The 14,453-nt window shown below is 34.3% G+C and overlaps 1 protein-coding gene across 30 annotated transcripts in view; it reads right to left on the bottom strand.

Annotated features, from left to right (window-relative positions):
* Positions 1-206: 206 nt before the first annotated feature.
* Positions 207-14,453, bottom strand: part of OSBPL6 (oxysterol binding protein like 6) — an 83,253-nt gene continuing 69,006 nt past the window's right edge. For all 30 annotated transcript variants that reach the window (XM_085552624.1, XM_085552627.1, XM_085552635.1 and 27 more), the window contains 10 exons: positions 13,477-13,561; positions 13,032-13,285; positions 12,697-12,834; positions 12,293-12,356; positions 11,525-11,603; positions 10,238-10,382; positions 9,430-9,574; positions 8,548-8,674; positions 7,854-7,976; positions 207-7,427 (listed from right to left, as the gene is read on the bottom strand). In XM_085552624.1, coding sequence (XP_085408750.1) covers positions 7,319-7,427; positions 7,854-7,976; positions 8,548-8,674; positions 9,430-9,574; positions 10,238-10,382; positions 11,525-11,603; positions 12,293-12,356; positions 12,697-12,834; positions 13,032-13,285; positions 13,477-13,561 — 1,269 coding nt within the window. In that variant the 3' untranslated portion in view covers positions 207-7,318. The remainder of the gene's footprint in view (positions 7,428-7,853; positions 7,977-8,547; positions 8,675-9,429; positions 9,575-10,237; positions 10,383-11,524; positions 11,604-12,292; positions 12,357-12,696; positions 12,835-13,031; positions 13,286-13,476; positions 13,562-14,453) is intronic.

Here is a 14,453-nt window from a genome sequence, read left to right as displayed (position 1 = left end):
ATATAGTGCTTTCCACAACATTTTTGTAGCTGGGAGCACAAATGCTTCTTGTTTTCTTTATTTCTTTCAAGTAACAGCTTTCTATTCCTTTCAAACAACACATTTTTGTCTTGTGCATTGAGGTACACAGACCCTCTACAGTTACAGTCTGCAGAAATGTCTATCTGCTAACTAAAAATAGCAATGTCTGTATATGTTGGGCTTCTTAGAAAGCAACTATTTGCCTTCAAAATTCATCTTAAAAATAATAATAATGAAGTGAATTTCTGAAAACATTTCTAGACAGAACAATAGTTTTATCATAATAGGAAGACTCCATGGACATCTTTTTACCCTTGTATTACCCTTGTATATTACATAAAGGCGTAGAAGAAATTAACAGATTTTTTTTCCCACAAGTAGATGCAGGGATATGGAAGATTATCAAATAACGTCCTTCTAGCTATTCTTATGTTTTATTTTATTTTACATTTTTGCCTAGTGGTGCCGGGCTTGAGTAATGAAGCTCAATAAGCAATGTAAAATTGGCAGCTAATCTAATCCTTACTCCTATAATGGCATTCTCATTGTGAGCAGAGTACAAATACTGGGATTTATTACATCATATGTGTCTCAATAAAAAAGTGCTTTGTTTTTTCTAATTTGTATTAACTACTAGAGTTAAAAACAAAAAAAGAAAAAAGAGAGAGAGAGAGAAAATACAGAGTTCCCTGTTGGAATGCTCAGAAATTAACATTATAATTATACAAAGGGCAGTAGACACAGACCCAAATAAGAAAACTTGCTATTGGTTACAACAAAGCAGATACACCTTATCTCCTAATACAGAATATCATGATCTCTCTGGATGCCGCAGTAGTTTAATTTAATATCTTCTTCTAGGCTAAGTTAAAGCATCTGCTTCAGTCAACTAGCAGTAATCGTTAAAGAGCAAGCAGTTCCCTACACATTTTGTTGAAGGAAAAGAGTTCAGACATCAGATGCTAACACCTTGCGTTCTCACTTACTATATAGTAAACAACAGACGCAAGCCAATATGCAAAGGAAGATTCTCATCCAGAAAAACCCACTAATATTTCTTTTTGGTCCATGCAAAATCTTAGTAAGTGAGTAGTATAGGTCTGCATTTATCTGGGAGCTGGATCTGAACAAACTGCATGAGGGAAGAACCATCCTTTGAGGAGCTTCAAACACCATTTTATTTTCAAAACTCAAACTTAATATGTAATTGGTCATTAGTGAGGATTAAATATTTGAAAATAATTAAGTCTATAAATAATTTTAAAGGAAAAGAACAGTGCTTTTGCTAATTATAGCAAATAATTCAAATTTTTCAAATTTTTATCTACTATTTCATTATTGGTGATTTTATCTCCACATACATACGTTAAATATTAGGCAAATACAATGATAGTTGTATGTCATTTTGTTTATTGAACATAGTTAAGGAAAGTATCCTGAATTCTCCTTCACCCATAAAATACTAATGGTTAATCTAAACTGAACTTTTAAAATGCTATTGTAATATTCCTTGTTGAGGTAAATTTACAAAAAGTAGAGGACTATGAGACAAAGGAGCAGAGAATTATAAGAAATCTGAATTTCCAGTCTGACTACTGCTGACTGCCTTCAGTGGATGTGAGAAATCAGCCCAACAGGCTCAATCTGCCACAAATGCAATAACAAATAGTAATGCAGTTCCAGAGAAAAGATGGTGCATTCATGGCAAAACTGACTGACACAAGGAAGAATTGTTCTGTTAGAATATTTGTCAGTCTCTGTGCTGCTTTTGTATAACAATTTTATCTTGAGGATGCCTAGAGTACAAACAATTAAATCATCCACCTCTGCCATTTTGAAAGACTCTGGTTATCTCTTCCCATTTTGCATTCCTAATCGTTTGTAGCAGCAAGATTATAGCTTAGCATAAGATATGCCTCATCCATTAACACAGATCATTAAAAGCAGCAGTAAACATGGAGATATTTTTTAGTGTTTCATGGGAGACAACATCTGGTCAATGGCTCCAGGCATGTGAATAGGTATCCTTACTATTCATAGTTTAAGACAAAAAATATTTTGTGCTGCTGAGTGGTATATATACCCCAACTTTTTAATTTCCCTACTTATGAAATTTCTAACTCTCTTTGCCCATGTTACCAATATCATTTCAGACAAATACTGCCTACGGTTATTTTTACTTATAAATGGAATAAAATTTCCTTTCACCTTCAGAATCAATTCTGAGCAAATGTCACCAATCCTCCCTTTTCTCATACTGTCATGGAACATTGGAAAGAGAAACGGTATTAACATCACCTGCCTGAAACAGGTTTAACAGCTGCTACAACATTTTAATCTGTACAAGTTAAAATTTTTTCTGCTCTGTTGCAAGGGTGCCACTGACAGTCTCTCCCTTCTCTGAGGTCTGTCAGAGATCACAAGGGAAGGAAAAAAAAAAAAAAAAAAGGACATGATGGGATTAATAATACTACAAAACTTAGCAAAAGGATAGAATGCACACCAAGATACTAAACAAAAGGTTTTACATGCTTAAGTTTAAAGAAATTTGTGATCATATCCTTTACTCTGCATACTATAAAAAACAGAATCAACCACCATAAATAAGCCTATTTTTTTATTTTTTTAACTTAATGAGATTTGTAACATTCTTGTGGTGCCATATCCTGTTGTGAGAGAGTGCAAAGATAGATTTTAGGGAGATATTCTGCTTAGTAATAATTAAATTTTAATTAACACACTTAGTCTAGATTCTCCCATCTAAAACAAAACAAAACCAAAAAAGCAATCTAAAAGCAACAAAAACAAACAAACAAGAAAAACCACATCTTCTCTCCATGAAACTTATCTTCTGAGAGATACCAGAATCACAATAAAAGTAATCAGGGTTGATAAAATAGAACGTACAGAAATAGTTTTATACTGAATATTCCCTTACAATTTCGAGCAGCTTAACAACAACAAAAACATAGTTGCACTTGTACCTCTGACCATTTTGACCTCAAGCAATATATGCTCAATTTCAGGGACTTAATGACATCCAAGATGAAAATGCTGTATAGCAGCCTCAGTATCTGCTCAAATAAGTTAAGACACACCCAGTCTCTCAGCCTTCTCCAGGGTGTCTGTATAATACATGCCAACAGGTGAGAACATTTCAGTGCTTCTTACACAATTCTGTTAATATCTTTTTCCCACAGATGAACCAATCTCTCTTCAATATAACCCCTCAATTTTAGCATATGAATAAAAATATCCTTTTTTTCTTTAGATTTAACGTAAAAAAAAAAAAAAATTCATTTGCTTTCATTTTGCAAATCCAGAATTAGTAGGAACAACCACAATAGAGTTAATTCCTCAGACTATTGCAGCCAATGGCATTTGAAACAGTGCCTATCTCTGCAACAGAAAATTAAAAATCCTATAAAACAAAGGCAACATAGTAACCGAGCTTTAATAGCAAATTTGTTTTTTTAAAAACTCACAAAAGAAACCCCAGAATATCCAGCCCTCTCAGTGATTGTGGACTTGCAATTGAAGCTCTCCTTCCTCCCAGACTATTCTAGATATCCAATTTTTTGGGGGGGTGGAAAGAAACATGATAAGCAGGACCACATGGCTGGGATGCAAATCTTTACATTAGAGGGCAGGACCAGTGGTGGTAACGTGTATGTCCTGCAGCACTTCACATCTGCCTGGTACCTCCTGTTCAAGCAAAACTCACAGATGTCATATATGCTCATTCAGATTCAGAAGCTCAAAATTAGAGGGGAAAAAAGAAAGAAAAAAAAGTTGTGATAATATTTATAATACTCTGGGCATCTTACAAAAGGATCTAACACAAAAATATTTTTTTCATGCAACCTACATCTATCTAAAACTAGAACGAGTGTTGAAATGACGTTTTAATCACAATGATACTATGAAAATCAACTCATATTCAAATTTTATTTCCAGCAAGGTAACAGTTTCTAATATGAAGGGAAATCTGCTATCTTATTAATATGCATCTAATATAGGAATGTAGTTATTGAAGTCTTTATAAGATGACATGGCTCTTAATGGACATATCTATTGTTGCCGTATCATATCCACAGTACCAAACAAGGAACAAAATGAAGTACACTTAAAAGTATTAACTGACAGTACATTTCACTACTGCAGAACTGAAGCATAAGGGCTGTTTATTTTACACAAAAATAAGTATTTAAAAAAGAAAAAAAAAAGAGAAAAAGCAAGGGAGATGTCTTTATATTTTAAATTGAACTTCAGTTTAGAAAATGTCAAATGACTGGCACTGATTTTCATTGCACACCACATCTGTAGCAATTAAATCTACTGAGCAGGTAAGTACCTTTTATGCGCTTCTAAAGGAAATATTATTTGGCTGAATGGAATGAGGTGGGCTAGAAATTGCCCAAATCCTCAGGCTTGAAGGGCAAAAACCAGTGGCTAAGACACTGCTGATAGTGAAGAGGGGTCAATTTGCAGTGCTTGTAGATGAATATCTCATCAGTGACTTGGGCAAAGAAGCATACTGCAACCCAACAAGCTGTCACAACATTCCATCAGGTTTACAGGGAAAATTTAATCAAAAATTTTACACAGAATGCAGACAATTCTGTACTATAGGAAACCACTTATGGCACACCTGCTGGCACTGTTAGGATTTTGACAAAGACAGAAAATATCTTGCAACACTCTGCAATTCCTCTAGCTACTAATTAACTAGTTTAACATTCAGTTAATTTAATACTCCATAGGTTCAAGAGTGTGTTCAATAGAAAGATTTAGTGTATCATACCTTTTTAACTCTTAAAAACTGAATGCTGCTTTTTTTTTTACGAGTATCAGATATACAATTGCAAAAGAATAATTAAAGCAGCAATAGCATCTTCAGTGTTAGCCAAGTTTGTATTGCAAAGAATGGCATTCATGAAACACTATCAGAACACCATAAAACTAAATATGTTAATTTTGTATTTAAATAAATAACAATAAAAAAAAACAAAACAACTTACACATAACAAAATTGGACATAGTTTTTGTCCCTCAAATATACTTGCAGACACATAATACTTTCTAATGCTGCAGCGAACTGCATGCAGAGGCTGGAGCATGAGATGGGCAAATGCTTAATAATATTTCATTTAAAAAGGTGACCCAGTATAATCAGTCACTATTTTGCACACAGTGTGCCTATCTGTTTTCTAGCATAATACCATTAGAGCAAGTATGTTCAAGTCAAACAAATGCAATTAAAAAAAAAAAAAAAAACCCAAAACTTTATATAATTTAATTTTTTGGTAATAGCAAATGTAGAACTCAAAAAAGAAAAAAGCCAATTCTGTTGAAGTAGGAAAGAAAATTACATCATTCTTTAACTAATTACATTTTTTCTTTGGAAGAAATCCTGTTAATCTGCACAAGTTGTTTTTTCATAATTATTTAAAGTTCTACTTAATATTTTATTCAAGTTTTCATATTTCTTCCTGGTAAGATGAAGAACCTGGAATTCATTAGTAAACAATTGTTCTGCTTTATAAACAAAGGGAAGAACTAAATGAACATTAAGTAATCAAACTAATCTTAGCACTGCAAAAGCAAGAGGCAGGGGAGGGATGAGTACATCTGGTATTGCACTGAGAGCCATCCGTGTAGCATTTCTGGCAGAATCACATAGTTACCGAATCATTTTCTTATAGGGTCTCATTATCAGAATCAATTAACTAGAAAAATTTGTATGCATTATGTATGCTGTGTAGAAAGTAATACAAGGTATATTTATGAAATCTAACCTGGCATCAGTGAGTGGATGTATAATACACGTACAAATGGAAGACCACATCATAGCATATGGAATGCACATTTTACCAAATAGATTTACTTTTTTTCTTTTAAAATCTGCCCTCCTACTGTTCAGCATTTCACAGATTTTCATACAGAAAGTGCCAAGCCTTCTCCCACATATATTAACTGAGCCTTAGCAATATGTAAGAGTCTCAGTTCTTAAAAAAAATATAGAGTTACTTTTGGAAAAACTGTAAAATATAATTTTGCACAAAAGCTATTTTGGCAACACAAGTAGCAGAAGTTAGCTACAAAGCACAGGAGCCTCTGCCCTACTCTCGAATATAAATTTAGATGCAGTAAGTGGCTGGGAAAAGAACAGAGCCAGTAAACAGCATGTCTGGAAGAAAATACTCGTTTCATTTATGGTACAATCCAACCTGTGGAGTGAACCAGAGACTTTCCCATGAAATCTTTCTGTGCTTTAACACTGTTGCAAAGCTTCAGGGAATTCTAATTGTATAAGCAATTATAGGGAAATGAAATTGCTGCAAGACTATGTCCACTCAGTGGTAAAAGTGACAAACGGATCTCAACATCAGCCACTTAAAATAAAAATTTTCTGACTAGCCATTCATATGCATTTACCATAATTACCTCAATTTTAACCAGTTAGCAGCTTCTTTTCAGTCAGATTATACAGTCAACTCCCCAAAGCTAAAGCATGTACAGTAGATCTTGTTCCTCTGAAATACAGTTAGATGTTTGGCTGTCATTTGATTTTAAATAATACAGGTTCTCCAATATTTATATCATGATAAAATCCTAGTGCTTTAAAAATCTGTCCTTCACACAAGCCTAAGCATATATATTTTAAAATGACTTACTGTACATCTTCATATTTTCTTTAAGGCATGAACAATGGCATATGAATGGGAAGAGCTTTCAGAAAAGCATGTTTTGACAAGGCCAGTCCAAGCACAGTACACCAAAGGACTAACCTAAAGCCAGAAATGACAGTGTGGTGATTCAAAAGATTTTAACAAAAATAGTTGAAACAAAATGGATTTTTTTCTGTTTTTCTTCCTTTTTTTTTTTTAATTTTTAATTTTAATTACATTACTCTTAATGTCTTTTTAAAGCACCGGTTGCAGTTTTATGTTTACCACCTCTTCCAAGTGACTTTGGATAACTCATCTGCTTCTCTTCTGAATTTTCACTATATGAAACTTCAAAAGGTTTTTGTTTGTTCCTTTTTCTTTTCTTTTCTTTTTTTCCTTTTTTTTTTTTTTTTTTTTTTAATGGCTGCTGCAAAATTAAAAAGATCCAGAAGTGGTCAGGGGCCTGGTCTAATGCACTTTCAAAAGTCCATTATAAAGATGAAAATAAATGCAAATGATAGGTTTTTCCGTAGACCCACAAACCACGCTTATCTATAAGAAACATATTGTGCATAGTTATTTTTTTCTTCAGAGAGTGATATGTTTACTAGATCTACATTCTCAGTTTACCAGAGTACAGGAATTTCTACTTTACTAAATCCAGGATCCTTTCGTAGTTCCCAGTAGGTTTCATTGGTAACCCAGGCTTCTCTTTGATTAGCATCGATAACTTTTCTATAGAAGAAAAAGGAGAGAGAGAAGTCTGATCTCAAATCTCTGCTCCTATACAATATGCAATCAATACCACATCTCTCTGATCTAACTATAACATTTAAAAAGACTGCTTAATTAAAAATACTCTCTAAAAGAAAATTAATTGTAATTAAATGCGTATATATAAATTTATATCTACATTATATATCTACATATGTGTACATATTTTTCTTTAGCTCCCTGTTTATTTCTTGGTCTATGCAACAAGTCACAATGATAACTTAGCTAAATCCTAGTTTCTAAGAGCTAAGAATGATGAACATTAACAGCTCCTAGAATGTTATATTTCCATCCCAGTTCAAACTTCAAAAACTATTGTCTGTGTAGTGCTGTCCTTCATTCAGTCGCAGCACAGCAAAGGTTTACTATTAAAATGAAAAGACTCACTTAAAAAATTTGGGTACATATTCAATGCTGTTTTCTTCCATGTACCGTCTCCGACTTCGCTGGAGTTCTTCTATTCTTTGTTTCTCTGATGCTGCTGCTTCTATATTGCCTTCTTCCAGAAGCCTGTATGGATAACAGCTATCCTATAGCAATCATACAGTATATAAACAAGGGATTTTCTAGGACTGTTCATCACAAAGGACAAGCAAAACTGAGCCCCTTGTCTTTGCTGTACCCCCCGTAAGATCTAGTCATAACCTCAAAAAACGAGAGTGACTGATACCCGACTCTCCAGTTGCAGGTACATGACTTCCAGCCTTAGGCATACATCTTCTCGAGCTACTTCAATGTATCACAAACACTGAAGCAGTATGAACTGAGAATTAGGAGGGAACTCTCATTGCCTCCATTCACAGCTGCAGGGTATGACATTTCACAGCATGTATTTCCAGTTTGCCATGAAGAATACTACCTTCTACTAAAAGACTTGTACAGTACCTCTACTAAGCAGGATGTTTTCTATTTTCCTTTTCCTCAATTAAGCAAAGCAGAAATTTGACTTTACTACTGAGTATCCTCTCTACTAGCAGAATTCTCCAAGTCCAGACTGTAGTGAAGATGGACAAAATTCAATTCTCAGCCAAATCCAACCTTAAAATCACCAAATATTGAGTGCATAAATAAGCATTCTTGCCTTTGATCTGGCCTGAATCGTGCATCTGTTGTTGGAAGAAGATCTTTCAGTACAGGATCTAATTCATTGAGCTCAATAGCAAATCTTGTGAAGCCATAATAACGTTCATAGTTGGTTGGCATGGATCCTGCATGCGTATGCACAAGAAAGAAAAAATGCTTTTTAAACTATTAATCTAAATATAGAAGAGATTTATATATGTATTAAATCATAATAGCAAAAAAATTTTTAAAATATTTTACTTTTATACGCAATAAAAAAGTATCAAAAGATATTCTCTAGATAGAACAACATTCACTAAACATTAATTTCAATTGCCTATCCTGTATAGGTTGTAATTATCTGCTACTAGATTCAAAGCTTTTACGATCTTGCCTTTTAATAAAAATTACTGTTTTCAAGGCTTTCAAGCTAAATAGCTTCCTGTTCGCAGGCTTTTCAGATGTGTATATAAAAGCTAATCATAGCTAAACTTTTGTGTTAATTTTGGACCACATACTCATGCAAAGACTGATTAGGCACTGTCCTAAACCTTCAGCACTAATAGCCATCAGGGCATAGAAGGTGCAAAACATTATCAATTATGACAGAACCTGGATAATCGCTCTGCACATACAAAAAACACTAAATGTGCAAAGGAAGATTAATTCAACCCTAGAATTTCTAAGTAAGCAATAATGAAGCTGTAGAAGACTGTGTTAAGTTGGAGCATTTCCACTTACCTTCATTATAAACACCTGTAAAACCTTGTTCACTTGTTCAGACAAAAAACCAAAAATACGTCCCCAGTAGTATTTCTTGTACTTAAAATGATGACAGAGTGCATTACACAGTTTAGAGATATACCACAGTACCAGCCAGAATTTATCACAAGCTTCTTACCCGGCCTCCACACGCATTTGGCTGAAGGTGCTACACCACAATAAAGACCTTCGTGCCACTTTCCAAAGAGGCGATGCACTACCTTCCCTTCTTGATCTATCACAACACCCTGGACTTCATTTACATTAGAATTCCAGTAGTTTACCTGCAAGTTTTACAAGGAATTACGAGTCAGTTGTCACATCACTCACTGTGCCAATACAGACATTGCATGAATCTTAATGTGTCACCAGCTCTCAAAATTTTGCATCACAATTACCAAGAATATTGGTATTCAAAATTTGAATGATCTGAATATTAATTGTGTTAGTTTATAGGAAACCTTGAATGACTTGATAACCGGTTTTGGTATAAAGGTACCTAAGTACAGTTAATTACCCGCTGTACACTAATTTGTTTTTATTTATGGCTCTTACCTGTATATTAAAACAACACAAACCAGAGCAGCCAAAGATGGCCAAGTTTTAGCAAAAGTAGAAGTAATATGCTACAGAAGTCTATTCAGTGACCTTGCATTTTCACTGTCATAACAGAAATTTTGCTATTTCATTTTAAAATGATTTTCATTAAAACCAACAGCAGTATAGCACACAGCTGTATAGCAACGTAGGACACTGATACACTGATATAAAACTGACCAGTCCAATAGAGGAGTCATGGTGTTTGAAATAGCACCTTTACTTGATGATTTACATATTCACAAGTGTTGATAAGTTGGAATGTGTAATGTATATTTCAGGAATGCTGAAGAAACAGTTCTATACATGCTTAAACCGTGCAACAATATTCACTGGAATAAATGTGTTACCTTGACAAATGTGAGTTTACATATACAAACACTGCTTTTTGTGTTTCTGATTGTTATCTCTCCATAGTGTTCTATCCACCTCCTTCCGCTAAGGATATTATGTATGCAAGTAGTGACTTTGTTCCAGACGTAATAGTCTCCATACCTAAGAATAGATCAATAAAAAGTTAATAATGCAAATTAATCATGATCATCATGAGGGAAAAAAAAAAAAAAAAAAAAAAAAAAGTAAATCATTAACATAATTACAAGACTATATTCCTTAAAAACTTTTGTAACAATAGCTTAGTTTATTAAAAGCATAGGTTCTGAGCACGTTATTAATCTTCCATGGAGAAGTTCACCTAAGCTCCAGTGCTGAGAACTGAAGAATGATGCTATGAAATACAAATCAAGACATTATGAATCACTGAAGTCTTGCACAGCATATTCACTGTCGTCAGAGCATTATGTGCTTTGGCATCAGTTCTAAGAGACCTGGTTCCAAAGATCAATATAAGGTTGGATTTAAGACACAGGCAGACAAAGCAATTAAATTACAGATAGTACAAACTAAATAGGGAAAGAAGTAAACAGAAGTGAAGTAGGCTCACTGGTACAATATCTCTTTTCGTTTGTAACAGCTACTTGGACTAAGGACATCTCTGTTGTCAGAGACTAAAATGGGTGAATGAAGCACATTCTCCTTCAGACCTGGGGGCCAAACATGCAGACAGAAGACAAAGCTACTCTGTACTGCATTTACTTTGATTTGATGATACGGACAAAGACATGGAGTTCATAAGGATGTCATACTGTTATAGGCAGAAATAAAGGCAGCCCCAATTTAAAGGATCAAGAGTAGGGCATTGCAGAACCTGCAGGCATGCTTAAGCATCCTCTACTTGCACATTTTCATGTTTCACAACTTAAAACCAGTTTTATTCGTATTGAAACTCCTTCCTTCCACTACTTGTTTAACATCAAAGAGCATTTTTTGGTCTCACATTTTGAAAGATGATCTTCAAATATTAATACTGGTTCTTCTGAGGCCATACTAGCAATATTGAGAGCTTTAATAAGGACAGCACTAGCTGAAAGCACTGTCAGCCTTGTTCTGAACAGCTGACCACTTCAGCGCCCCCACCTGTGCGTAGACACAGGAGATCTTTGAGCTACTTGCTAAGCCTAGCCTGCACAGTTCAATTCACGTGACCTTTGCTTACACTTCATGCAATTCAGTTACAAGGCAGCACAGATTAGACTACATCAGAAACCAAATCAAAAGGAAATAACACAGTAGCTTACTTTGGAAGAGTCACATTCAAGGTTCCAACTGGAAGAATTTCCATTGATTTCCCCCAAAATTTGTTTTTCCACCTGATATCTGAATACAAAAAAAAAAAGATTTACAAAACCAGAAAGACCCATTTCTCCCTCTTGCAATGATCTGTGGTACTACATCATCCAATTTAAAACCGCGTCATGAGGTTGTCATGAAAATCCAAAAAAAAAAACCCAGAAAAAAAAACAAACCACCAACAAAAAAAAAACAGCAACTAGAAAATCATATTAGGTCAAGGAAAAAGAAAAAAAAAAAGAGAGAGAGAGGTTTCATTTTCTTCTAGGAGTTATACCTGTGCTGTCAAATCTCACTTGAGAATATTCAGTATGAATTCAATGTGTATGACAGTAGAGATGAAGAAATAAGCACCTGCTTGTTCAACTTTGTAAAAAGAACTGCTTGTATTTATAAGAAATAACAATTTTCTTGGTAAAAATTTTTAAAGTAGAAATGTATGAACATGCTGCAAGTGACAACAGAAGTTGTAACATTTACTTACTCTTAAGAATGAGAATTTTGAGTGAATTAATTCAGAGCATCAGTTTGTGATATGTTACTGCAAACAGTTTAAGTATAAAAATTTCAGGTAAGTTCCAAATACAAAGCTCAGCTTCTACAGACAAAGTCTTTATTTGCTAATAAAATAATAATAATAATAATAAATAATAATAAAAATTTTAAAAAATAAAATAAAATCTATAGATCTATGCTTTTGAATTGAAAAGATATACCTTGCCAAAACACAAAGTTCTTCGATTCACAGTGACAGGCTGAAATGGGAGGATGGTGGCTAACCTGAAAAACAGCTTGTCTGAATTAAAAACAATTAATTTTCATTCCTAAGACAATGCAATTGTTTCTGCAATATAAAATTATTAAGTAGCCCATACTATTTATTAACATATGTTGCAATTAAATGATGATAACTTATGCTTCAGTTTTACACTATCTGCTTAAAACACCACGACAGAGATTACTATAAAAACAGACACCTAGTATTTAATAAGTTCACTTATACTTGCTACCTTTCTTTACTATTAAGAAAACAAACCATTTTATCTCAAAAGAAGAAACAAGGTCACTCTGCCAAACAAAGAAACCTAAACATCAGTATCAATCTAGAAACAAGCTCTACCTGCTCTGAGAAAAATCGAAATCCTTTGTCTTCTCTAATACATTCATAAGTTTCACCAAGCACGGGGTTAAATGGCTTGCTTCCTGCTCTGAAGTACGTAGAGGCATAACCCGATGCTGCAAAGGCAGCTATGAGAACCTGTTAGAACACAGAGAAGGTAAGAGAAAATAGGCTGAGATTCTCATAGTGTAGGATATCACACAGCAGAATCTGGGCTAAAGGAAGCATACTTGGAAGTAAACCACACAACCCAGGTAGAACCAGTATGCACAGACCTCCACAAAACAGCTTCCTTTTTAATACAGACACAAGAAGTGCTACACTAAATTTATTACCATGCGTTCATAGGGATCATCTGTTTCAGCAGCCTTGTCCAAGAGTTCACTATATTCCAACTCTTCACAAAGATGTTGCAAGGTGTTAAGAGGCTCATTTAGCTCAACTGGCATGGAAACTTTAGAAAGATCTTTGCCAATGTTATTTCTCAAGATATTCCACAGATTGATGTTACTGGTGTCAGGGCTGGGAGCTGGGAGACAAGTTCGCCGTCCATTCCTGAACGCTCCTCCAGTTAGTTCACCATTGACAACTGGGAAGGGAGAAAACTATTATTACAACAAAGCACCACATTAAGGAAAACAGTCTTGGTCACTGAACTAAATTAACCACCAGAAAAAATAAGCCCAGCTTCACTGATTTCAGCAAAGTTGGTCTTATACAGAGAAGTAGCAAATCACAAAACCAACATAATTTCCCAAAGTTCAAAACGTAGCAGTATACTTTGCCGAGAAATGTCTGTGACACTGGTGTTGTCCTCAGATATATTATCACTCACATCACTGATATAAGATTCATCATCAGAAGCCTAAAACATAAATAAAATACCAATTAATTCAAATATATTAAAGTTTACTAAAGAACTACACAATCAACTGCTTGAAACATAAATATTCAAATATATTATCTGTACCCAATTAGAGATTTTAACTAAATCAACTGGAGGTTTCAATCAGCCATACTTCCAAAGCACCAATGGTGTCAAAATAAATTCTACGCTCTCCTTATGTTTCTGCATTGCTTATTATGAAGTCAGATACAGATATTACATTACAAAAGGGTGACTTCAAATGAGATCAAAAGAAGTAAAAAATGACAGCACTGGGGATAGGAGGTGAGAAGAGATGGCCAGACTCGTGTTTTTTGTACAGAATCAAACTTTAAAATATAGTTTATGTTTCAGCAGAAACAAGTACAATCATTGACCCATCATTTTGAAAAACAAGAACTAAATCAGCGTTAAAAGTACTTTAAAAATTATTGTTTAAACTTCTTCTTATTCAGAACAATTTTTTTAAAAAATTGTTTGTTTCTGTTTGTCTTGTGCACATCTCCAAAGGGATCCTGAAGTGCCTATCTGTAACATATCACACAGTTAGCTCAAATACCATGGGAAGGTTGCGGGCAGCCACATGATGCAGGCTCCCAACTGCCTTTCACTGTTTATGTTTGAGCTTCAATGAGACAATTTTTGACACTTGCCTACTTCTCTGACAACAGAGAAGAACTTAACAAATATGACAGAAGAACTTTGTGGGTTTTTTTTAATTAATACTTTAAAATCTGGATTAGTTGCCTGCATAGGCAGACCTAACTGCTGCTGTCTGTCATCTTTGCCTGAAACTCACAGTCTAGTAAGAACATATACTGAACATATATTACTGATACAACCTCCAGCTCAGTTTTACACTTCAGAGAAC

Source organism: Coturnix japonica, chromosome 7 (genome assembly GCF_054131305.1).
Source record: "Coturnix japonica strain WE chromosome 7, WE-NBRP24, whole genome shotgun sequence".
NCBI lineage: Eukaryota > Metazoa > Chordata > Aves > Galliformes > Phasianidae > Coturnix > Coturnix japonica.
The sequence above is the reverse complement of the archived record's forward strand: the minus strand, read 5'-3'. Positions and strand labels throughout refer to the sequence as shown.